Source organism: Parambassis ranga, chromosome 8 (assembly GCF_900634625.1).
Source record: "Parambassis ranga chromosome 8, fParRan2.1, whole genome shotgun sequence".
NCBI lineage: Eukaryota > Metazoa > Chordata > Actinopteri > Ambassidae > Parambassis > Parambassis ranga.
Window position 1 is genome coordinate 2,981,033 of NC_041029.1, and position 26,004 is coordinate 3,007,036.

The following is a 26,004-nucleotide window of genomic DNA, read 5'->3' on the forward strand; positions in this document are numbered from 1 at the left end:
ATTAGCTTTTAGCTTCTGGTGATCATATTTATGCTTCAAACATCAGAAATAGATTAGAATAGAGTAGAAATACTTTATTTATCCCAAGCTGGAAAATTTTGCTATTGCAACAGTATAAACATTATTTACAGCAAAATAAAAAATAAATTTGAAAGTTAAAAAACCTGAACCTTGTGCAAAATCTGTCAATTACTGCTGTCAGTCCGTGTTATCGCTGGCACAGAGATGAGGTGTTATATAGTCTTATGGCCTTCATTAGTGAAGATGATCCTGCTGAACTACACCTTTGAGGATCATTCTCTTTATTTACTGCAATAATCCAAAAGACAATGAAGGAATCTGATTGGACACATGAGATGCTAACTTCCTGGTTGGGCACAAGTAAATGCACACAATGGTGCAAATAATGCAATGGTGAAATGATGACATGTCACTGGACATATGTTGAGCTGGTACCTATAAGAAGAGCGTCGCCACATTGGCAGCATCTGAGTCCGTCTAAACTCCTGAACGCCTGTATACACCAGGTTGATACTTCATCTTCAATTTTTAGATGATCATCAGCTGCACTTTCTAACAATCTTATCAGTTGCAGGCTTCATTGTTTACGGCTGTGACTGACACCTGACAGGTGTCAAAAGCTGAGTATTGTGCATCTATCAAAGTGTGATTCATGTTGTATTGCTGGAATCTCACAGCGTGTTCTTCAGAGAGGAGTCTGTGGATGCAGCTGTGCGGCTTTCTGTACCTGAGGTCGCCTGCAGGCTCCAGAGAGCTCTCACAGATTCTGCTCCGCTGTGTGTTTGAACCTGTCGTGGCTCATAAGAAGCAGAGAAGCCTGACTGAAGATACGCTGCAATTAAAGCAGCTCCACCTGCAGCGGCTCACACACTTCACTGTTAATATACCATCATACATCATTCCTCGAAGTGTTTTGTCCTATTTCACCTAATTGAATCACAACGAGTCATTTTTAAGTGCAGCACTTCATTTGTCCACCTGTAATAGTGCTCTATGACTGAGTTTGGCTGAATTAAGTGGCAAATGATTCTCAGTCAGGTTTAATGGAGTGGATACGCAGCCCAGAAGTAGACCCGCAGAGTTCTGCGGCCCGCCTGCACCGCACCAATCCAATTTGGTCTTAATTGAATTGTTCTGAGTCCCTCATCCATATATTTCTTCCACAAGAAGCTTATTACTCTCTGTATGTGTGTGAGGGTGCAGTGTGTGTGTGTGTGTGTGTATTGTGCCAAACTTTAAATGCTCTGATGGTATTTCTGAGATGCACTATGAATGAGACTAATGCAGAAAGTGAGTCAGAAATCCTTATAAATATTTTATCTCTTCTTTTCTCTCCATCAGGATGTGAAGTCCACCTTCTTCCAGTTCGGGGCCTCCATCCAGCAGGAGGCGCTGCTGATGCTGAACATCATGGAGGAGTATGACTGGCACATCTTTTCCATCGTCACCTCAAAGTTCCCTGGATACCAGGAGTTCATCAACATCCTCAAAACCACGGTGGACAACAGGTGAGAAGCCTCATGAGCGCCGCTCCTCTGACGGTGACAGCAGGATAGAATCCTCCCAGAGGAGTTCATGAGATCACTTTGCGGCTGCTGTACTTCACTAGCCCTGGACGTGTCTGCTGATGGTGGTGCCAGCTGTGGGAGCCATGTGGCTGGCTGTTTTTTATTTATTTTGGAGAGTGAGAGCACAAACTGAGGAGAGAACAGGGACTAAATACCACAGCATCACTTCCACCCGGGTCTGAATGGACGTGAACGGACCTTGTCCTCAGTTGGTCTTAGGCACGGTGGTTCGTTGAACTACCATTGACATGCTAACATGCTAATGCTTAACAGCTGAAATGCAACTTTTTGGTGAGAAGTCCAACAGGTAATATTTAATTCGATAATTCTAAACTGTGACCAACTGGTGGTGCCAGGAGTCACCAAAATCACAAATCTTCATCCTCAAAGCAACGTTGAGACATGTACCAAATTTCATCCCAGTATATCAGAGTCAGTCATTCAGTGAAGCAGCCAACAGGCAGGGAACACATGATCTCATCTGTCGGGGCCTTTACGGAGTTATTCCAGGTGCTGCCCGGCATTTCTCAGAGCCAGCTTCCCCACTCTCCCTCTGTAATCTTCATCATCAGTATAAAGGTCTTCAGAGTGGAGCTGAGACTTACAGCTCCTGGTTTCCAGTCCTCCTGTTTTCCATCAAACAATCTGCTCTTCAAAGACAGCGAGGCTAAAAGGATTCCATCAGCAGACTGAGAGTGAAGGCAGATGACAGGAGGCTTTACTGCCTCTCAGGCCGCCTCTGCGCTGCACCTTCAGGTCATTTTGACTGATGCTGCAGGTCTCAGCAGAGGGAAGGAACAACCTGCTGCACAGAACAGAGAGCCATAATTTTGGGCAGAAAGTGTCATATTAATGATACATGTGCAGCAGTGCTGAGGTGTTGGCCTGGGCTGGTGCCTGGATGTGTGATGTATGGAAGCCCGGCTGAGGTCATTAGCAGTTAGTCTTTATTTCAAACCCAGCAAAGCGTCTGCCTGAAGCCTGCACTGTACTGACGGCTGTTTTAATTACAGGCCGCAGTGGCAGCTCGGTGCGGTGTAATATACTGCAAGTGTGTGGCGATAAGGCACTAACTGCACACAAGCACAACATGATGTTCTGCAAAAGTCTGAGCTCCAAAAATGGCAGAAATGTAAATAACGTAGAACAAAATGAGAGCTGAGGGTCGACCCTGGAGGACAGCGAGGACCGAAAACACAGAGAAATGTCCAGTTTAAGACAGTCAGCATCATTTAGGTAGAATACATGTGACAGCAGTTATCTCAGCTTTAATCCCACAGGCTAAAGCACAGGTAATCCCAGAGACTCTGATAATTCAGCAAAACACATATGCTCCAACAGTAACCCTGTGATGTGGGCTGGCCAAGAATCATGGTGTTGCTGAGCTCCAAGCTGGGTTAGTTTAGCTGTTAGCTTAGCCACATACATCATGTTCTCTGACCAATCAGAGGGAGACATCCAGCAAGCCTCCATCAGTCATGGCCAGCAGCATGCTGTGCATGAAGGGATGTATTGTGTGGATGGAGACATACAGCCTGTCAGCAGTGCAGACAGGTAGGAGGTCTGTCTGACTGTAATCTGCAGATTAGAGGGGACAGGTGTCATTTTTTGGACAGGAGTCTTCAGGCGTTGGAACAATTACCCGCTGACTGACCTGTGAGGACTCGCCTGGATAATGACATAAATGTGTTTGCTGTGGTTCAGACACTAAATGTAGGTGTTGTTGTTATCACCGTGTCACTGTGTCTCTGTTTGTATTGTCTCCCTGCTACTTGTCCTACTGTCCTTTTTGGACCATCATCACTTTGGACAGCAAGTCCCAAATCCCTCCCCTGTTCCACTTCCTGTCTGATGTCAGATCCTTACACAACCGTTAACAGCTCCCTTGTTTTCCCTCCTGCATGTCACACTTTGTAAAAGTCACTCTGTGCTGAGTGTGTGTGTGTGTGTCGTTCTCTGAAGGACTCCTGATCCTGCAGCGTGCAAGCAGTTTATGACATATTAAGTTCTTTAATAACTAACATAACTGCTGTCTCCTCTCTTCCTGCTGCTCTTTAGCTTGGTGTTCGGGGACCTGCTGAATATTATGGCTGTAGACGTGGTGAAAAAGGGCAGCCGCTCCCACAGGAACGGAGGGATACTCCATAAATTCATTATCTTTTTTAATGAGCGCTTGTTCTTTGGCACTTTAGCAAACTGGAAGCAGAGCTATCGATCCATCTTCATGTGATTTTGCCTGATTTTTATGTCTGAAACGACAGCTTTCTCACCAATTAGCACGCTGCTGTCTGGTCTCCTTCAGTTGTGTGGGCTGCTGAGAATCATTACCCAGGACCAGGACGTTGTAGCATTTACATCCCATTTAGCCTGAATGTGCCCCCCCCCCTGACAATAAGCACTCCACACACATTAGAATTCATGTCGCACTTTATAGTGATATTAATTATAATGGATAATTATAACTGCCCTTGCCAGCACCTGGGCAAAGTTAATAGTCTATTAGTTAAATATTAACATTTCACTCCTCTGCTCGTTATCCTTCAGTTTTGTGGGCTGGGACCTGCAGAACATCATCACTCTGGACGCGGTGGAGGAGGACAGCAGGTCTCAGATCATGCTGAAGAAGGTCCAGTCTCCGGTCATCCTCCTCTACTGCTCCAAGGACGAGGCCGTCTACATCCTGGAGGAGGCGCGCTCTCTGGGCCTCACCGGTTTCGGATACATCTGGATCGTGCCGTCGCTGACCACGGGGAACCCGGAGATAACGCCGGAAGAGTTTCCCTGCGGGATGATTTCCGTGTCGTACGACGACTGGGACTACCCACTGGAGGCCAGAGTTCGCGACGGTCTGGGGATCATAACGTCAGCAGCGGCCGCCATGTTGGACGAGTACGGCGACATCCCCGAAGCAAAGACCTCCTGCTACGGACAGATGGAGAAGACGACCAAGCTGCCGCCCAGCGCGCTGCACAAGTGAGTACAGCATCAGCGATGAGTGAGAAGCTGCGATCCTGTCAGTGTGTTAATGCAAATATTTGAAATGTGTGTGTGTTGGGTGCCCTCCACCGCTTCCTCCACAGTAATTAGAGATTCCACCAAGAAACTAAGAAAGATGCAATTACTGAAGAGTTTAGTGTCAGCGCTGAGAGAGCGGAGGAGCGTAGGAGGTGCAGCAGGAGGGGGATCAGACGAGGTGAAGAAAGAAGGCAAAGGCAGGAAAGTGAGACGAGGGCAGCAGCAGGGAGCTGCTACAAATGAGTGCTCTCCAAAATTGAAGAGCTCCTTGATGAGTCCTTCTGTTCCTCTTCTCATTTATTCCTCCATCTCTGCTGCTCTCCTCCTCCTCCTCCTCCTCCTCCTCCTCCTCCTCCTCCTCGTCATGCGCTCAGCAGCCAGTGGGAGATGTTGCAGGTCTTGCCAGCTCTGTCTGGCTTTCCATCTGGCAGAGGAGGGACACACACACACACACACACACACAAACAAACAAACAAACAAACAACCTGTGTTTACATCCCAGTGTTGTTTTTGTTTAAGATAATGATGTGTGAAATTAAAACGTCTAAATGATGATGGAATTTCATTCCAAAAAACAAAAACAGGGTTTGTCTTACAACCAGGATGGTCTGGAAGGAACGTGGCAGCACTTTGCCAAACATCACATCCCCGCTCAGGAAAACTCGGCACAGAGAGGGAGTCATTATTCTTCACTTTTATTCACACACAGCAGAAACTTCAGACTGAGACCTCTCAACTCCAAACAGTTTACTAACATAGAAACAATAGACGTGGCCTATTTATTATGTCCAGTTATATTCCATGTGTATTCTTCATCTCTCATGGCCTCTCTCCTTTGTGAACACAGCCTGTAAATACTCATAAATGTGTGTCACATGACTGCTGATCACAGATGATCACAGACGTCGCTGATAGGTTGTGATGAAAAGTTAATCTTGTGTGTGTTGTATGTCAGTTTTAGTCACTGTTGTTCTTAAAGTTTGGATCATATTACCTCAAAGCTCGGTCTCTCATAGGAGGATGGGTGCAGACAGAATAATGAACAGAGGTACATTTGGAGCACTGCACTGTGACGGTGTTTCTGTTAGATTAGATTAAGTCCCAGATTAAAACTAGTTTAGTAAATCAGGATTGAAGTCCAGCGTTTTTCTCTGAGCTCAGCTTCCTTACAGTTTTTAATCGGCCTGAAACGCTTTGGTGTTATTGGTCAATGAATCAAGCAGAAACTTTTTTGGCTGTCTGTGCTAACATTACATCACTGCTAGCTTACCTGCTGCGCATTCAGCTGCCACAGCCGGCCGGCACAGGCGAGCTGCTGCACTCACATCTGCAGTGTGTTGGTGCAAAGAGACGGTGACTCTAGACCTTCATGCTACCTCCATAAGATCCAGAGCCAGCTGACATGGTTCCCAGCATGCTCTGCTGCCTCAGGTTGTTACCCAGGTGATGAATGCCCACAGATGGCTCTGCTGTGGATGAGAGCGCTCAGCCAATGGGGCTTCAGGGCCTTCAGGACACGATGGGTCAGGCCCAGGTCAGGGCGACAGGCCGGCGTGGGTTGTTAAGAGGGCCGGCGGCTGTCGGGGGAGATTGGAGAACATGTTAGCGCACAAACACACACATTCTGTGTGATAATCTGCTGGAGAACAGGCAGCTCCTGTCTCCTCACAAGGTGATAGCATAAAACTCATATATTCATATTGGGTGCATCATCATGTTAATTAGATATCTAGCTTTTAATGCTAATATATGTTTGAAGCTTGTTAGTGCGCCCACCTAACTTTGGCCTTTTGTGTTGAGTTACTGCAGATTGGCTCACACTCACACTCACAGCATCCCCCATTCAAACAATGGAGTGTGAAGTTCCTGCTCTGACCAGCAGAGGCACCTTGGAGCGGTTGCAGTAGCGCTCACACACCCGAGGGTTCAAAATTTCAATAATTTCAGAAATGATTTTAGCATGAAATAAACTGTCCCTCAGAGGGCTGTTAACACGTCCAGGTCGTCTCCAGTGGGCGTGCCGCTGTGAACTCTTTTTATTTCACCTCTCAGGCTGATCAGTGTGATTTAACGCTGACGCTGCTTCAGGCCAAAAACGTATCACAACGGAGCCAAACTTGCTTTGATGGGAATAATATGAATAGTTGGTGCTGAAGTGACAGAAAAGTCTGAACAGCGTGGGCTCCCAGTGAAGGTTCACCTCACTCACTTTGCTTGTGACAGTGATGATAAATCCATCGTGACACGTCCAAGATGAATATGTTTTGCAGAGTAATAGAAAAATAAAATTAAATAAAAAGAGGAGACAAATGACCGACTAAGAGAGCCGGCCAGTGCAGCAATCAGGCCAAGTGACAACCTGTGCTCCCTATAAAATATGGAGAGAGAGAGAGAGAGAGAGAGTATGTGTGTGTTGGAAAAAAGAGAAATATCCCCTGAAGAGAATGTCCTGTCATGACAGATTTACAGTGCTGTGCTCACCTTGCTGTGGTGAACAGTGCGCCTTAAAAGACGTTAGCGCTTATTTATCTGTGTGTGTGTGTGTGTGTGGAGGAGGTGGAGGTGGGGAGCTGCTAGTGTGTTCTGACAGGTAATTTCAGGCTGCAGTCCTGATATATGAGGGTCAGAAAACACACACATGTACACACACATGCAGGCGGAGTCCTCAGCTGTCATGTGAGCTGAGCAGAGGCATGTGTTCACACTGCAGGGATGTCAGAGCTCCTGAGCAAACTTCCAAAGATGCAATGGTGAGGGGATAACTTTCACTGCAAGCTCAGAATGATTTAAAGAAGTAGAAGTATTTATTTCACAGCTGCTCAGATATGTCTTATTTTCCTCTGTGCTTCATGTAACAGCCTGTAAACCAAATACTCACACATGGATGTTCAGCTACACTGAGCATGGACTGCACATCATGATGGTGTATTTAAAGCACGTCAGACAATCTGAAATATTTTTCAGTAATTTTTGTATTTTTTTCTGCCAGAAAACCTGCAAAGGTTTAAGGTGTAGAGAATCTAAGCAGCGTGGCTCTGCTCATACATTTAACATCCCTGCAGCATCACTTGAGCACAACATACATGTATGTATTAATAAATGCACATGTTCATTTGTGTTTGTAGTTCTCCTCTGAGTCATGGCAGAAGCTGCTACATGCCACAAGAGACCAGGAGGAGAATGTTCCTGCAAACATGACGTGTGCTGTTGCGTGTCTGTTTCTACATGCAGCAGTGCTGAAGCTGCTGTTGTGTTACCCAGCAAACAAAATGGTGTACAACTCAACAGGCTGATCTCAGACTGTTCTCAGTCTGATCTCAGGCTGATCTCAGTCTGATCTCAAACTGTTCTCAGACTGTTCTCAGGCTGATCTCAGGCTGTTCTCAGGCTGATCTCAGGCTGTTCTCAGGCTGATCTCAGGCTGATCTCAGGCTGATCTCAGGCTGTTCTCAGGCTGATCTCAGGCTGTTCTCAGGCTGATCTCAGGCTGTTCTCAGGCTGATCTCTGCCTCTCTGTCAGCCTCTTATCTTCATCACTGTAAGAGCTGCTGTACATGCTGCAGACAGTCTGGACTCTCCATCATTTCACTGATCATACATGCACATGCTTTATATCAGCCTCTATATGAAGAACACACTGAGTGTGCGTTATGAAATCAGGTCCTGTTTGTACATGCGTCCATGAGATCTCTGTTCATCATTTTTAGAGGAGAGTGTTGTTAACATCAGAACATGATGGATGGATGTTCAGGGACTTTCAGAAATGCAGGAAATGCCATTTTCTTGATAGAGCAGTCATAACATCTGGTTTCTAAGTTGTTTCTCTGTGTAATCACAGGTGTTTCAGAGAAAAGAAGCATCCAGCTGCTTGTGGTTTGAATCCTCAGAGCAGTGAGCTCAAACTCAAGATAAAAATGTACAAGGAGCCTTCAGTCAGTATCAAAATGAACTAAAGCAAAAATATTATTCATTTTTTTTACAACAGGGAAATCTAAAAGAGGAGCTGAAAATGGATCCTAAAATGATTTCCACCCTGAGTGCTGCTGAGGACGAAGCAGAAATGATAGCTTCCATGTTTACACAGAATAAAACAGCCTCACACTGGCACGAGGACAGAGACCTTAGCATCCACCTCATACAATAATCCCTCATGCCAAACTTAACCCGTCCCACCTGAGGCTGAGTGTGTGATTTTTAAACCACTACACACCACAGGGTCCATCTCCACAGGGGTGTGTGTGTGCACTTAATAGATCATGGGTGCCCTGACAGCTTACATCATTGCCTTGACTGGTCCTTGTCTTAGAAAGGATAAATGTGTCTATCTTAAACACACACACACACACACAGATCTCTGGCCCTGCAGGCAGAGTTCTTATCACAGAACGTGTTGTTGTGATAAACACTTAAATGCAGTTGTTATTCCTCTGACAGCATCGGGCCCTTGCAGCAGCTGTAATGCAGTGTTTGCTCTTATTTGCGTGCTGCAGTGTAGCGTTGGTTAACTCTGCTGCAGTAACCCCCACCTCCCTCCAGCACCACCCTTTTTACTCCAAAATGAGAGGAAGGCAGTAAAAAATATCGCTGGAGATATTTTTATCCTAACTCTGTCGAGGCTTAGCCCTCTTCCTCTCCCGTCACACTTTCCCCTCACTTCTCTGTGCCCCATCTCTGCTCCCCCCCATCTCCCCCCAAATGAATAGGGAGATTACTGATATAATGGAGGCTGGAAAGTGGGAGAAATGACTGTGATCTCAGTGCTACAGCCAAGAGGAAACATTAGAGGTGAATCGTTGAGGTGGGCAAAGTAATTGTCTGTGTGTGTGTGTGCGCACACACGCTGGGATATTCATTCAGGGTCATTTTCCACCGTATACACTCTGTGTCCGTATCCTAGCAACACCCCATCAGATGTACCTGTTTAATGGGCGTCGGCCCAAACACTCACACACTCTCTCTCTCTCTCTCTCTCACACACACACACACACACAGTCTGCATCTTGTTTAAGCTCTACAATACAACAGAGACACAGTGGGTCCAAACTAACAGTTCTTCTTCTCTGCTCAATATCTGAATGTCTTCATCACAGCGAGGAGTTTCAGACACAACCTGCCCTTTCTGATGAGCCCTGCAGCTGTTTCTGTCCCAAAGTGTTGGTGAGAAATAAATTCATGGGTCATGACAGTAACAGTCTGTGACTCTGGAGAGTCCAGACTGTCTGCAGCATGTACAGCAGCTCTTACAGTGACATTCATGCATCTCTCTCCCAGAGTGTACAATGGCCTGTTGTCTAAAAACAAACACACAAACAGCAGCCTTCTCTCTCTGCTCATAATTGGGTTCAGCGCTGCATCCCGTGTCCAATCCAGAGGCTTAATACATGCTCACCTGGCTGCTTGCTGGCCAATCTGATTATTTCAAAAACCCACTCGACTTTTTCAGCCACTTTAGTAACAATATTAAACTTCAATACAGGTTTCGTAAATGTTATGAACAGTTAAATGCTACATCTCAATGCTAGCTGTTTCCACAGACAATAGAAACCTGATCAATAATAGCACCTATTTTTACTAGGAGACATCACTCATTCAGGAAAACACACAGATGCTGATTTGTGTCAGAAAGCTGGTTAACATCGTTGTTAATGTATAAATGTGTCTTGTGTTTCTGTGACATTCCAACAGCAGACCTGATGGTGGGCTGGTTCAGAATCAAACTGGACCGGCTGTCATTGGCTGAGCTCCAAACTTAGCTTAGCTTAGCCACGTACAGTCCTGCTGTCACACAGTGCTGACCTGTAAATGTACTGCGAGGCATATAAACAAAGGTCAATAATCAGAGACATGAAGCTGTGAGTTTTGCAGGTGCAGACGTGTGAGCAGTTTTTCCATTTCCACGCCGTGTCCTCCACATTTAAACGCCTCACCTGCAGCAGTCCACTGTGACCTCACCACAGCGCATCACGTGGCCAACGTGCTCCATTTAGAAGTTGGCCGTGTGGCCCCAGAGGAGGAAGAAAAGAGGGGCCGTCTCTGCCGTGTCGTACATGACCGCTGACAGAAGGACTGAGGGAGACAGAGTGGGGGAAGGACAGCCATGATTAATGTGGAGGCCGTGTGGACCCAAGAATATCTTCCCACTGCCCTCCATCTTAGCTAATGTGACCTGCCATGTGGGTCAGTGTGTGTGTGTGTGTGTGAGTGTGAGGCTGTGGACGTAGGTACAGTTCTCTCTTTTCTCCCTCTGTCTGTAATATTATGATCAATATGTAACGTATCTGTTTTTCATGGCTGTGTTTTTATTTCTGTAATCTTAATCTAATCCCTGTAAATCAAATCTGACTGCACAGAACAGTCTGTGTTAATATTTAAGCACAGTAATACTACTAGATTGTAAAATTGACTCTTTCACATGCTAATGTTTTTCATTTCCTCTGCTGTCTGTTTCACCACCATTCATTCATTCATATCTTTTTTTTTCATTTACTGATACTCCTCCTCTTCCTCCTCCTCTTCTTCATCTTCTGTTTTTATCTCTGTTGCCTCTTATCACCGCTGCCACGCCGTTTCACATCCTGTCTGTCTCAGGTACATGATGAATGTGACGTGGGACGGCAGAGACTTGTCTTTCACAGAAGACGGCTACCAGGAGAACCCAAAGCTGGTGGTCATTGTGCTTAACAAGGACAGAGAGTGGGAGAAGGTAGGATCTGCTGTGTGTGTGTGTTTTATCAAGAGTCGGAGGTGCGATGAGGTGTTTTTTGTGCCGACAAACACACAAAGTTATCAAGTAAATCCTCATTAAATGCTCTAAAGCTGCAGCAGTCATTTCAAATCTCAGATAAGGCCTCAAATGTCACCTTTCCCGGTTAGTTAATATTGATTTTCATAAAAATCTGCACTTTATGCACCTGACTAGAAGCATATCAGTAAACACAGTGTACCTGCATGTAGATGATGTAAACAGGATTCAGTGTTTTCCACCTCAGCCTGCAGCGAGTGGAGCAAAAAGCTGCAGTGAGGACCGAACAGCCAAGTGAAAATGCGTCCTCCGTCTCATCATACAACACTTAGTTGATCAATGAGCTCATTTACCAACAAGCCTATGGATTTCTTTAACTGGTTAATGTGAGCAGGTCCCAGTAATGAATGGCCGCCATGTGTCTTTATTCCTGCCTCGTACTCACTTAAATACCTCATATGTAATGCCCACGATCGCTCACACGTCACGGAGGCCGAGCCTGAGAGACACGAGGAGAGGCTGGAGGAAGCGTCTCAGTAGGAAAGATGGATTCCCGTGTCTCCTCTTCCTCTTTCCTCTCCTCCTTCACCTGATAATGTGTGCTATTGTGGTCTCTGATAGCACCTCAAACCACAGTTAATCAAAACCTCAGACCTCTGTTATTGGGGTGGTGAGGGGTCACTGCACTGCGTGTGTGTGTGTGTATATGTGTTTACCCTTCAACACCGGTTATTGACAGAAACACCACAGGAGAGAGTTGTGTCGCTGGTTGTTATTCAAGTCACAGTGTGTGTGTGTGTGCAGTTTAGTTTGCCGCAATCCACACCCAATCTTTGAGACTGGCTTTTTCATAGTTGCTTAGTTGTTGTATGCTGACACACACTCATACAGACACACACACATGTACACCAAAGACCCTCTGTGGGTGAGCTAAGCAGAGAGTGTGTTGGTGTAAACAGAGAGACTGTGAAATTGATCAGTAGCACTTCACTGTGGTGCAGAGAGAGAGAGAGACACACAGACCTGAAGTGGAAACATAATTGGGAGTCTCTCTCTCTCTCTCTCTCTCTCTCTGTCGTCCCACCCATGCACCAGAAATCCATGCACACACACACACACACACACTCCTCACTGATGATCAAGAGATAAAAATTCAGTAACTTGCACTAAAATATGGATATGCACTAAAAATATAAAATGTGTCCCCTTGGGGCGAGCGAGGCGGAGCAGTGTGCAGCGAGACGAGCCAGCGATGGAGACAGATGAGACGAGAACAAATGAGAGACAGAGACAGAGCGTGAGGCCGGGGGCAGAGCCGAGCCTTTACAGGTGTGCAGCACTCACCTGGTCCACATGCTGATGGCACCTGTGAGGCAAAAGCATCACACTGTGAACTCTTTTTATTGATCAGATATTGAAAGATACAAAGTAAATGGAAACTATGTGCAGCCTGTTTTTTGATTGTTGCGTTATTGACTGATTGTCCGCGATAACTCTGTGTGTTTGACCTCATCACCCTTCATCAGACCTTACACGTGCTTAGCGGTTTGGGACAGGAAACAGAAACATGGACACCAGGCCGTCCACATACTTCTGGCCATGTAATGTATGTATTTTGTATTTTACGTTGTAGATGTAGGGTTGATTAAATATGAATTAATCATACAATTTCCTGTGACTAATCATAATTAATCTCTTAAGCCCATCTTAGATATTAAAATCTAAGATCACAGAATTAATAGACTAATCTCACAGGAGGTGAATTCAAATCCAAATTGTGTCTGAACTGGTAATACGTTTGCTGCGGTGTGAATGATAAACAGTAAACCAGCACTAAACCAGACTCATGTCTGGTGGAGGCTGGACTCTGGTGGAGGAGGGTCCACAGGATCCTGATGTGGTGGATCGGTTTGCAGCAGGGATGAGAGTAAATGCCGAGGCCAGGGTTCTTAGCTGGAAATGGGTGGAATGTCTTCCCTGGGTTAGGGATGAGTCAGTGGAGAGGTTCAAGTCTCTCGGGGTCTTGATGATCAGTGAGAGAAGGGGAGCTGGAGGCTGACAGGCGGATTGGTGCGGTGTCTGCGGTGATGTGGTCGATCTGTGTTCCTACCCTCACCTGTGACCACGAGCTGTTTGTAGTGACTGAACGGCTGCTGCGCCATGCAACCCAACTGTGGATAAGTGAAAGATGGATCGATCAATAGATGGCGTCTGGGGATCTCGTGGGGCCTCATCCATAGAGTCGTGTCCATAGAAGTGTGTCTCTGATGTTCTTGTGTGGAGAATTCTTCCGTTTTGGTGCATGATAAATAAAGGCGGTGCGCTCTGATGATGTGTATCACCAAAAAGTGGAGGCCCAGGCCGCTTCCTGGTTGAACACCAAAAGCTGATTCTTAGTTTCATGACACATCATCTCTGTCAAACCTGAGCGTGTTGAATCTTTACCCACCTCTGCACAGTGCTTGTAGGTCTCACTGGAGGGAAAGGTGCAGAATGCATTGTACATCCTGAGTGTGAGAACAGTGTATTTACTGATCAGATCCAGGATGTGTGTGTTATTCCTGCCGAGTAGATGGAGTGTGTAAATTGCTTCAGGAGCTGCTGCGGTGTTAGCATCCAGTTCACCACATAATTATTACAGACAGCATGGGATTTGTGCTCAGAGAATCACAATATGGTGAGCAGACGCACTCAAAGGCCCATGTGCATGCACTACACACACACACACACACACACGTTCTATCCAGGCTTCCTCTGCATCTTAATAAAGGTGCTTCACTTTAAGGAAATATGTCTAAATCAATGGATGCAGTTTTGCTCTTCCACTCTGCCACCCTTATCCTCCTCATCATCCTCCTCATCCTCTTCTTCTTTGCCCTCATTTCTCACACACAATCACTGGCATGCACATGCACCCTGACACACACAGCAGACACAACACACACACACACTGAGAGCAAGTGCAAGAGAGGGAGAGCGGAGTCTTTTCTCCCGACATAATTTTGTCTGACAGGAGTGACAGATACTGTTTTATGACTGAATGGGTTTCTCCGTGCTATTAGGAACTCATTCTCCCATAATGCAACTTGCCACAGTGATAACTCTCCCAGTGAGACGGGCACAGAAAATGTGCTGAGTGTAGGAGCCCCGACCCCGGTTCTTTTATCACGCTGCCTTGCTTGTTCAGCCGGGTTCGGGTCAACAGTGTGTGTGTGTGTGTGTGACACAGAGTGTTAAATGGATAGTAAACAGAGAGGTACAAAGAGTGAGACCTTTGCAAAATAACAAAGGATGAAGAGGGCAGGTTAGAGACGATGAAACCAACAAAAGGAGTCGGCTCTGCGGGGCTGAAGTGTCATCTCATCTCTGAGTGCCTCTAAATCCGTCGCAGGCTGATGATGTGATAGGAGAGCCTCGGTACAATGCAGTAATCCCACAGGCCCCATCACTGTAACCTCCTGCTGGCCCGCTGTCATATCACACACAATTACACACACGCTCTCTGTGTATTGTGTGTGTGTGTGTGTAATAGGTGGTATTACATCCGAGGAGATTCAGCGCGGCCGGTCGATACAGAGAATCCTCCTCCTCCTCTCTGGGCATTAATTTATAACCCCGCTATCTTTAATTAGAGAGCAGAGGAAGAGGAGAGCAGCGGGACAGGAAATCAGGAGAATTGCTGAAGTCAGCTTTCCCTCCTTCTCCTCCTCCTCCGCCTCCTCCTTTTCCCTCTCTTTTCATCAACCATCTTCTAAACAGAGCATTTATCTCTCCTCCCAGTTTATTGACTCATCCAGCCGAATCAGGACAGCTCCTCAAAAGCTTCTACTAATAATGGAGGAGGGGTGTGTGTGTGTTAGTTTATCATGCATGTGTGTGTAAGGATGCTTTCACACCTACAGGCTTTAGTCACTTCATGGAACCAGACCAGACTGAAACCTCCAAAGGTCTGGAGGTCTGGATCTGACCCAAAGCAAGACCAAAAGCTCTGAATCAGCTGTGTTAAAATGATCACCATGGTGATGCCCAACCCACACAGGCTAAGCTCCATGTGGCAGTTCACAGCACAGGATCTACTTTCTGTGTCTGTTCCCACCAAAATCCTGGGCCTGGTCTGAGGTGAGAAACTAACAGCTTACAATGAGACATGCTCATATCACTAATGGAGGGAGCAGCGGTCTGTAACCATGGATCAGACTTGGGTCCACCACCTCCAACCAGAGAGCAGAGAACAATCCAAACCGTGGAAACAGACAGAGTCTCCAAATCAGTGAGGTCTGCATCAAGGTGATGGTCTCTGTTTTCTGCTGCTGGACCACCTGGAAAAGGGTCACACTGTTACAGGGGCCGACTGCACTGATCTCTGAGACAGCTACAGGAGGAGACCAACAAGATTCAGACCACAAGTCCACCATCATCCAACACCTGTTCACCTGGTCTACACCTTCGCACTGACACCTCTGCAACAGGATGGAGGAGGAGCTCATCAGTCACCATGACAACACTGAAGCTGTGGTCCAAGACTAAGAGATGGTCTGCATGCTTCACAGACTCCCTTTACTTTTATTTTATTACCCAGCCCAGCTCGTACTATCACCACCCATCCAATAGACACACACACACACACACACACACACGTGCATGTCTCAGGTACATGCACTCACTCACCTGTGAAATGCAAAACAGCTGGGCTAAGACAGATAGACAAATGCAGCCATTCCCTGGAGAGTGAAGGTGACACACAAGAAACTGCACACACCATCCTGCTCCTCCACACACACACACACATGCAGGGCACACAGTTTGAGGAATGTAGCTGACAGCAGAGTGAGCTGTTGTTGACGCCGGTGCGGTGGAAGAGTCTCTAATCCCTGTCAGAGGAGAGAAAACCACTCAAAGCAAAACAATTAAAATGCTAATTTCACTTCCTCCTCTCTGCTCGCCTGTTAATGACTTAGCCAAGCATGCAGGCTAAGTGTGTGTGTGTGTGTCTCATGACTCCAGGGTCAAAGGGGTGACACATTAGCATTACTACATCAAGTGTGCAAATCTGCTTTATGAACAATTTTAGTCACACATTTTAAACAACAAATCCTGGCAGAGAAATCCATATCTGATTTTCCACATTCACACTAAACAGTGTGTGCGTGCATGTTGTTGTTGTTTTTGAGAGTGTGTGTGTGTGTGTGTGTGTGCATCTTTACAAGAAAGAAAGACAGAGAGAGTGGTTTTGCCGTTTTCCCTCTCCTGGATTATGAATTATTAAAAGTCGAATGAAGGCTCGCTGCCTGTTGCTGTTCTTTCTGTTTTTCTTCCTGTCTGACACACACACACACACACACACACACACTGACAGATGTGAGTAGGTAAAGAGCATCCATAGGGGAATCTGTGACATGGCAGCTCTGAAAATATTCTAAATTATTAAGAAAGTGGCAGCACTGCCACACTGTCCCCCTCTCATATGTGTGCAGTTTGTCATGCATCCCAGCACAGCTTGGTGCTTTTAATCTCTTATTCTGCACATACGTTCATACAAACATCCCGGGAGAACACACAAGATGTTTTGCTTAAGTATTTCTGCCAAAAAAGACACTTTATTTCTGGGGTTTTCCAACAAAATCCATGTAAACTGGGGTTAATTCTTTGCTTAATATTCGCTTGTCAGAGCCTTTTAAAAGCTGTTCGCTAAAATGTGTCAAATGTTCTGCTTTTATTAAGCAGCCTGACTCATTCATCGTCTGTCCTTCCTATCAGATGGGGAGGCTGGACAACCGCAGCCTGACACTGAAGTACCCCGTGTGGCCCCGTTTCAACTCCTTCGGTGACGCCGAGCTGGACGACAACCACCTGTCCATCGTCACCTTGGAGGAGAAACCCTTCGTCATCGTGGAGGATGTAGAAAGACTCACCGGCACCTGCATGAGGAACTCCGTGCCCTGCAGGAAGCACATCAAAGAGTAAGTCTGATATCAGTGTGTCTGCAGATCAGCCAACAAGTCGCTGATTTTTTTGTCATGTGACTGCTGGTCACATGTGAGTCAATCATGGCTTCCTGGCTGTGCAGAGAAATGCAGAATTTTTGGATGGAGCCACATGTGTGTTACAAGATATGTAATACTGTCTGAGTAGAAGACATTTTGTTTTGTGCAGTAGAAAAAAAATTACATCACCCTCTTCGGCTCAGTCGCTGTGTTCCTCAGTGTGTGTGTGTGTGTGTGTGTGTCGGAGAATGAGGTGCAGTGTGCGATCTCTGCAGCAGCTTCAGGAAGCCACTGCTGAACTCAGCAATTCTCCTCCTTCCTCTCCAATTTTCTCTCTAACGCTCAAATATTCCAGCCTCTTTCTATATTATTTTCCTAAAGTACTCTCTCTCTCTCTCACACACACACACACACACACACACTATGGGCTGCTGTGTGTGTGTGTGTGTGTCGCTGTGTCAAACTGTAGTTGGTTTGTAGATAATTGAATAAAATGTGTCTCCACTGTAACACACTCAGAGTGAGATTGGCACGTCCACTGCTGCACACTTTGTGTCACCTTCTCTGCATACATGTATGCACACACACACACACACACAGAGTGAGAGAGAGAGAGAGAGAGAGAGAGAGAGAGCTGATTAAGCAGTAACAGGGTCTCAGGCTGACATGAGATTTTCATCCAGAGTCACTGTGAAGTAGGGCGGAGGATAAAGCATCTCCAAGGAGCAACGCAAACACACATTCACAGGCTCGTATACACTCTCTGCTGCCACATGTCCACTCACTCACAGGCCAGTGCGTTCGGCTGCATTCCTCCCTCCCACAGCGCGATTCCAAGTCAAGCATCCGCAGTGTCCATTTGGAGGAAAAGGGAGAGATGGAGGAGGAGGAGGAGGAGGAGGAGTATCATCCATGCATGCAGAACCAGAAATTCACTCATCCAGGCTGGGCCCTAAGAACAAAACACACACACACACCAACACACACACACACACTGCCCTCTCTGGAGACCCCTCCAGCCCTGTAGTGTTTCTATAACTTCACAAACAGCCTCCATAACATCACATGCTCTCATTGCCTGAGCTAAATCAGCACACAGTGTTCAGATAGTAAAGTTCTGGCCTATATGCTCGTTCAGTGGGCAGCTGTACCTGCCACACACTCCTCCCAGCTGCCCCGCTTTCTGCGTTATTACTCTGCATCATGTAGTTACATTACAGGAACATGAGGACACTCACACACAGGACGTGAGGCGTGAGTTTGTACATCTGAGCACACTTTCACAGAGAACTCACTCTGACCCACATTTCTTTCTTTCAGTGCTGTACAAATAACAGATTTAGTTGGTTTTTAGTTTCTTTATTCAATTTAAAATCAAGTCCAACCTGTGTGTGTGTGTCTGTGTGTGTGTGTGTGAAGGAATCTTTCTCCTCTTGTGTTAAACTATTCGACCATGAACAGTCAAATCCTCTGAAGGATCCCTCAGCGGGTCACAGTGTTTGTTTGACGGATCGATGAGGGTAACACACTGTTTCTCCACTGCTGCAGAGTAAAGTGACAACAAAGTGTGAGAAGGGAACAGCAGTGTGTGTGTGTGTGTGATAGTGTGTGTGTGTGTTGCATCAAGTTTGTGTCCAGGTTGTTAAACTAAAGGACAAGCTCTTCTAATTAGCACACATCTAAAAGTTAAATGAGGCTCCCAGGTGGCTGGAAGTTGACGCGCACCCTTGTCTGTCTGTGTGCGTGTGAACACTGTGTGAACTCTCCTGCTCTGAGATTCATACACACAGATGGTACGAGGCCTGCAGATGCAGCGCCGTCAAAGCCTGCCTCTCCACAGAGACGCAGAACGAAGGAGGAGCTGAAGTTAAAGGTGAAAAAGTCTCAGGGTGACACGCTGTTTGTTCACAGACGTTTAACAAACACCCAGCGGAGCGGCGGCTGACGCACGCCGTGGACGAAAGACTGGATTCACCTGCTGGGCCTTCTGTGCTGACGTGAGTGTGTGTGTTTGTGTTTTTGTAGTAACACCACAGAGAGCGGAGGGACTTACATCAAGAAGTGCTGTAAAGGTTTCTGCATCGACATCTTAAAGAAGATCGCAAAGTACGTCAAGTTCACCTATGACCTGTACCTGGTGACCAATGGCAAGCATGGCAAGAAGATCAACAATGTCTGGAATGGGATGGTGGGAGAGGTAAGACTGACCACCTCCTTCTTCCTCACACACACAGCACACACACTTATCAATCATCAATATTTCTGTTCATGGTGGGCTGAGTGCTGACACTCAGCAAAGCTCCACATTAGCAGCTTCAGACTTCAGACTTCTTTCACTGAGCTGAAGTTCATCTGGCTCTGGTCACATTAGTGCTGACCCCTTCCTGGATATTGATTGTATTGATTAGTATGCAGTGTTAGATGAAAAGCTCTGGAGTCAGTAAAACTCTGCAGAGTTCCACAGATTCTCTGAACATTCTTCTTCTTCTGCTCTTCTAAAGGTGGTCTATAAGAAAGCCGTCATGGCCGTCGGATCTCTGACGATCAATGAGGAGCGTTCTGAGGTCATCGATTTCTCCGTCCCGTTCGTGGAAACCGGGATCAGCGTCATGGTCTCCCGTAGCAATGGAACCGTGTCCCCGTCAGCCTTCCTCGGTGAGGATGATTGTCTGTCTTGTTGTGTGTCTGTTTAAGAGATGTGTGTGTGTGTGTGTGTGTGTGTGTGTGTTACCTGAGCTGACAGCATAATTCAGGTCTGTTACACAGCTATCAATACTCCCTCTGTCATCTGAGGGATTTCCTGCTTCCCGCCACATTGACTCACACTAAAAACAGGATTTTAACCTGAGAGGCCGCCGAGATCCCCGCCACGGCTGCTTAGTCACGTTCACCTCAACTAAACACACAACACAACATGGACACACACACACAGGCGCGTACACGCTGACATGTATGCAGCATGCAGTCAGTGCTGTGAAAGTGGCAATTATAAGAGCTTAGCAGGAAAACCCCATCATGGATGCTTGCCAGCACACACACCTACACACAAGCACATGCACACACACATACACAGAGTGAGTGTGCGGCCCTGTGCCAGCAGTGCTCTCCCATACATTAGAGGAGGCTTTAATCTCTGCAGCAGTGCTGTGAGCTCAGAGGGAGGACAGCAGTGCTGACACGGCTTCCTGTACTGTACCCCCCCTCACATGTAGGAGGTGTGTGTGTGTGTGTGTTTGTGTGCAGCATTCAGAAACAGTGTGATACATGTGAATCTCTCTCTTTCTCAGAGCCATTCAGTGCATCAGTGTGGGTGATGATGTTTGTGATGCTCCTGCTGGTCACTGCTATGGCCGTCTTCATGTTCGAGTACATCAGTCCACTCGGCTTTAACAGAAACCTGGCTCAGGGGAAAGGTGAGCACACACACACCTGCAGCACACACCTCAGAACCTCCACAGAGCATGGTGGATATGAAACAAAGAGCAGACTCTGATGATGTCCCCTCTGTCCCCTCTGCCTCCTCTCTCAGATCCTCATGGTCCTTCCTTCACCATGGGCAAAGCTGTGTGGCTGCTGTGGGGTCTGGTCTTCAACAACTCTGTGCCGGTGCAGAACCCAAAAGGAACCACCAGTAAGTTCATCGTGTCGGTGTGGGCCTTCTTCGCTGTCATCTTCCTGGCCTCCTACACTGCCAACCTGGCCGCCTTCATGATTCAGGAGGAGTTTGTCGACCAAGTCACCGGGTTGTCGGACAACAAGGTGAGGACGGCCTTTGTTCGTGTGGACTTGTTTTTAGTCGCTGAACGCGGCCTGTTGTACAGGCTTTCTGTGGACCTCAGACATAAAAGCATCTTTACAGCCTAAATAAAACCTGCTTTTCTGAAGCCAAGCACAGCAGCATAAATGATGAATGCCTTTAGGATGACAGGTGCAGTTACATGCACTTACATACATTAGAATGACAGGTATGTAGAAGAGTTGGCCATGCAGAAGGAACAGGATGGAAGCTCAAAGTCTGCCATCATGAATGTAAGCTTAAGATAATCCAGCCTTCAAATAATTCATCCGAATCCTTGTTTCTACATGTCGGAGTTAAAAATAAGGAGGTCACACCAACAAGATTCTGTAAAGAACAAAACATCCTGCTCTCCTCAGCACAACCAGGAAGACATAAATGTAAATGGTTAAATATCTATAACGTGGAGCTCCTGTTGGTCTCCATGTTATAGATGTGTCGGTGCTGCTTCCACAGAGGTGCAGTGAACTCTGACAGAACAGAAGAAAACCGCTCAGGGGAAAAAGAAAAGCGAGTTCCTGAGCACAGAGTTACAGATGTAAGACCAGAGAGAGGCTGACGTAGAGGGTTTTGACATCATACAGAAGGAGGGGGGAGGAATAAAGGGGGGGCATCGACTGGCAGGAGGCCAACTGAGGACTAGCGAAAGGCCAAGACACACAAGATGGTACAAGACAACAGGCAGACAGATATGGGCCAGGTTGACGGCTGAGGTAGGAAGAAGAACGTGGGGAGGGGGGAGAGAGAGGAGGAGATGAGGAGAGACAGGGAGGGTCAGGGAGGAAAGGAAGCAGACAAAAAGGGTAAATGGCCCGTTTAGACAGATATGCTGGCGGAGGCACACAAAAAACACACACACACGGCCCACAGACTGTGTTCAGTCCACAGGAGTGTGCAGTCATGGTGGCTCACTGGCATCATCGCTGGTTCCAAATGTTCCTCTGTTCTGTTGGTCTGGTGATGTGGATGCAGTCCGTCTGTCTGTCTGCCTGTTTGGGTCTTACTGATTAGTGAATCTGGTTATAAAGCGTGAACTCTCCTTCTGTGGTGTGACTGATGCACCAAACTTGTGTGGAATCAGTGACAGGCGCAGCAGGCTGCAGCTTCAGATCAGACACACCTGTCAGTCCGCAGACAGGAGTCATAGTCTCTACCTGCTGTCAGGCTCTTAAAGGGTTAAAGTCCTCACCCATCCACTGTGTTTTGTGTAACAGCTACGCTGCATCAGACTGGCTTTCACCTCATTTGTGTGCTCCATATCTCCACTCATCTGACCTTAAAGCTTCTGCTCGACCTGAGGATGGAGGCAGAGGAGGCGGAGCAGTGTGAGCCGGTCCTCAGGGCTGCTGCTCGTCACTCTGACACACACACTGCGTCACAAACATCGCTGTGACCTGATTACACAATATTTATACATGTGTGTGTGTGCAGGCAGATACCCAGTGTGTGTAAAGAGAAGCATATAAATTATGTAGAAACATTTGTGATGCCAGTAAACGGCACAAACAGACAGATAAGAACCTCTCTTCTCTTATCTTCATCACTTTAAGTGCTGCTCTGCATGCTGCAGCTTGTTTTATCAGCCCAGCCTGGACTCTCCAGATGTTCCATCATTTGATATGATCATACATGCACATGCTTTATATCAGCCTCTATATGAAGGACGGTGCAGATGGAGGTGGTGGTGCAGAAATGACTGCAGTTCTCTCGTCTGGTTACGACAGTTATGATTTATATATGTGTTTCTTTTGTCGAAGACGTTGTCACGCAGGTGGCAGCAGGGACTGCTGGAAAGGTCAGCTTGTGTAGTTTTTGCAGACATTTGAACGACCTCACTGCCACGAAGACTTCCAGAGAATAGGCTGTCAGTTTGGACACGCTGTGGTCTGAGGGGTTCTGAGTCAGTGCTGTAGTGAGTGACGCACACACACATATACTTACACACTCTGTGTTAGAGTGGGTATCATAACACACACTTGTACCTGATGGTGTGTGTCTGTTTCTGGCTGCACAGCTGGAGGGTCAGTTGTTAGCAAAGTGACAAACACAACCGCTACAACGCCCGTGACCTCTGCGCTGGCTGGAATGTACCTGAGACAGGAGAGGAGCATGATGGGAACATGTGAACGGAGTCTCTGACTGTTTTCCGCTCTTGTTGTGTTTTTCCTCAGTTTCAGAACCCGTATGCGTACTCGCCGCCGTTCCGCTTCGGGACGGTTCCAAACGGCTCCACAGAGAGGAACATCAGGAAGAACTACCCCGCCATGCATCAGTACATGGTGAAGTACCACCAGACCGGAGTCCAGGATGCGCTCGTCAGCCTCAAAACAGGGTAAACACACACCGTTCGTGTGTGTGGACATACTTGTGTGTGTCTGCCTGTGTGTGTGTGGGTGTGACAGGTCCTCTGAGACTGGGGATGAATGGGCTTCCTCATTGGGAACAGCAGGAGCTATTTTTAGAGCTGGTCCATAGTGGGGCTGATGGTGTGTGAAGAGGAGTGAAGGTAAAGATGGGGGAAAGAAAAGGACTCTCATCACACTGTCACATGGGAGAAAGTAGCAGAGGGGGGCAGAGCAGGAGTCCAAGGACAAAGGGGAGGACAGGAAGAAGGAGGCGATGGAAGGAAGAGGGGGGAGAGAGCGTGAGGCAGAGAAACTCGAGGAGAGGAAGAACAGGTAAAGGACAAAAGGTTCATGTGACAGGAGGACGCTTTTGATTGGCTGTGGGGATCCAATCACAGCTCAGATTACAGGCTGCCCCACACGGAGAGATCAGAGAGGAGGACATGAATAAAAACGGGAGCACATATGTCATGTCTCTCTGCTCATTATGTCTCAGTCATAAGTCATAACTAAACTCGATGTAAACTCCGCGCTCAGCGTCCATAATGCTGCGTGTGCTGTGGTGTTAGCGTGTGGCACACATACGAGCGCGGCGCAGATATGAAGGCGGCGTGCGCTCCGCCGGCTGCAGGTGTCTGCACTCAGTAATACCCTCATTGATATTTCTATTCTGTGGTATTAGCAGATGAGCAACACTGCCGCGTTTTGAGGCTCGATGGCTGGATTAGCTCTGATCACACATAATGCTGACGGGCTTTACACACCAAATCTGAACCACAACTGCACACGGGGGAGCTAAATTGATTTGAATACAATTCAGGACACAAAGTGCGCACAAAACCAGCAAAGTTTACTCACATTCAGCTCTTTCTAACACATCGATACACACAGCTGCTCCAACGTTTGTCTCTGCTGCAAAAATATGACCCCAAAAATCAAGAGAGCCCGACCTACAGAAACACTTAATCACAAAGATGATCCAGTATTACACACTGTATGTGTAAGTAATGAAGGTCAGATTCCATCTGTTCAGAGGTGTTTTTAATCAGTGGAAGATGACTTGTTTTTCTGCGAAAAGTCAAAGTCTGACCTTGGTGGAAATTATAATGTGAGTTCTGAGAACTTCATACAGACAGTTCTACACACACATCTGTAAAGAGTTTGGACTCCACAGATCCTCAGACAGGTCCTCCACAGGACAAGATCACTCCAAAAGCCGTCATGTAACAGTCTGCCAGGTCTCAAATGAACCCAGAGGAAGCTGAGCAGCTGCAGGCCTCTCTCACATTGACTCATGTTAATGTTGATGAATCCACCAGGAGAACAACCAAGGTGTTCATGTCATGTGACAGACCAGAGGGCTTCTGGGAAATATGTAGTGGACAGATGAGACTGGCTTAAATGAGAAGCCTGATGTCTGCACAAAGGAAATCACTGCCTTCCATCAGTTAAACATGGTGGTGGTAGTAACATGGCTCAGACCTGTCAGCTCTGATGGAACAGTGGATTCTAAAGGACACGCCTCTGTGTGTGAGGACATCTGTCTGTGAGCTGAATCTGAGGACAAACTGCAGCAAGACAACGATCACAAACACACAAGAATGTTAAAGAAGAACAAAGTTCTCTTTAACTAGTAGTTGTTGTTGTTACTGCACAAAGCTTCACAGATGACACTGACAGCACAGGGTCACTTCTACCATGTGTGTAATGTAGGATCATTTCACTACAAAGTGAAATATTCTCATGTCTTCATGTGTTTGGGTCTCCTTTGATCTCCAGGACCTCTTATGAGTCACATTTATGCAGAAGATGTTTGAGCAGCACTGTAGACAGATGGACAGACAGACGCTTCCAGGCTGCTGTGTTCTTGTCGCTGTTCTGTGTGACAACAACATACCTTCACACACACAGCGCGGACATCCCCCTGTGAAAGTGTCCACCAAAGCACCATCCACTCCCCTTCATCATTTCTTTGTTCCTTCAAACAGTGTCATTTACAGACAAACACAGACTGTGATCCTGGAGCAGCAGGAGACGTGATGTCATCATGTGTGAGTGTGAGTTGTGTTTGGAACACAGTGAAACAAAGGTGTGACAGATCAGTGCTGAGGCCTAACCACACACACACACACTGTCCTGGTGCCATCACATGTTTGGACACACACAGCCAGCGTGTGGACGGATCCGGCGCTGTGTTAAGCTAATTACACCGCTAAACTATCGGCTGTGAGCCTCCGTTTGAGGGCTGGATCTGACATTCAGCAAATGTCAGCCAGTCACTGCACTATTAGCTGTGTGTGTGTGGGGGGGGGGGGGGGGGGGGGGTGTGTGAGGGTGGGGGCACTGAGACAGTGAGAGTGCAGCGGTTGGTGACGGCATCAGTTACATTGGAAATGTCAGTGTGGGATCTTTTACGTTCCACTTCGCAACCTACTTATTTATAAGTCTGTGTGTGAGTCTGAGTGTGTGTGAGAGTGGTGTGTGTGTGTGGTGTGTGTGTCTGTGTGTGGTGTGTGTGTGTGAGTGGTGTGTG

The 26,004-nt window shown here is 46.9% G+C and overlaps 1 protein-coding gene across 1 annotated transcript in view; it reads left to right on the forward strand.

The window, feature by feature from the left end:
- grin2aa (glutamate receptor, ionotropic, N-methyl D-aspartate 2A, a) overlaps positions 1–26,004 on the forward strand; it is a 90,246-nt gene that overhangs the window by 55,689 nt on the left and 8,553 nt on the right. Inside the window, exons 2-10 of the mRNA XM_028411202.1 lie at positions 1,363–1,529; positions 4,134–4,562; positions 11,193–11,307; positions 17,104–17,306; positions 19,356–19,527; positions 19,832–19,985; positions 20,618–20,743; positions 20,860–21,089; positions 23,298–23,458. Coding sequence (XP_028267003.1) covers positions 1,363–1,529; positions 4,134–4,562; positions 11,193–11,307; positions 17,104–17,306; positions 19,356–19,527; positions 19,832–19,985; positions 20,618–20,743; positions 20,860–21,089; positions 23,298–23,458 — 1,757 coding nt within the window. The remainder of the gene's footprint in view (positions 1–1,362; positions 1,530–4,133; positions 4,563–11,192; positions 11,308–17,103; positions 17,307–19,355; positions 19,528–19,831; positions 19,986–20,617; positions 20,744–20,859; positions 21,090–23,297; positions 23,459–26,004) is intronic.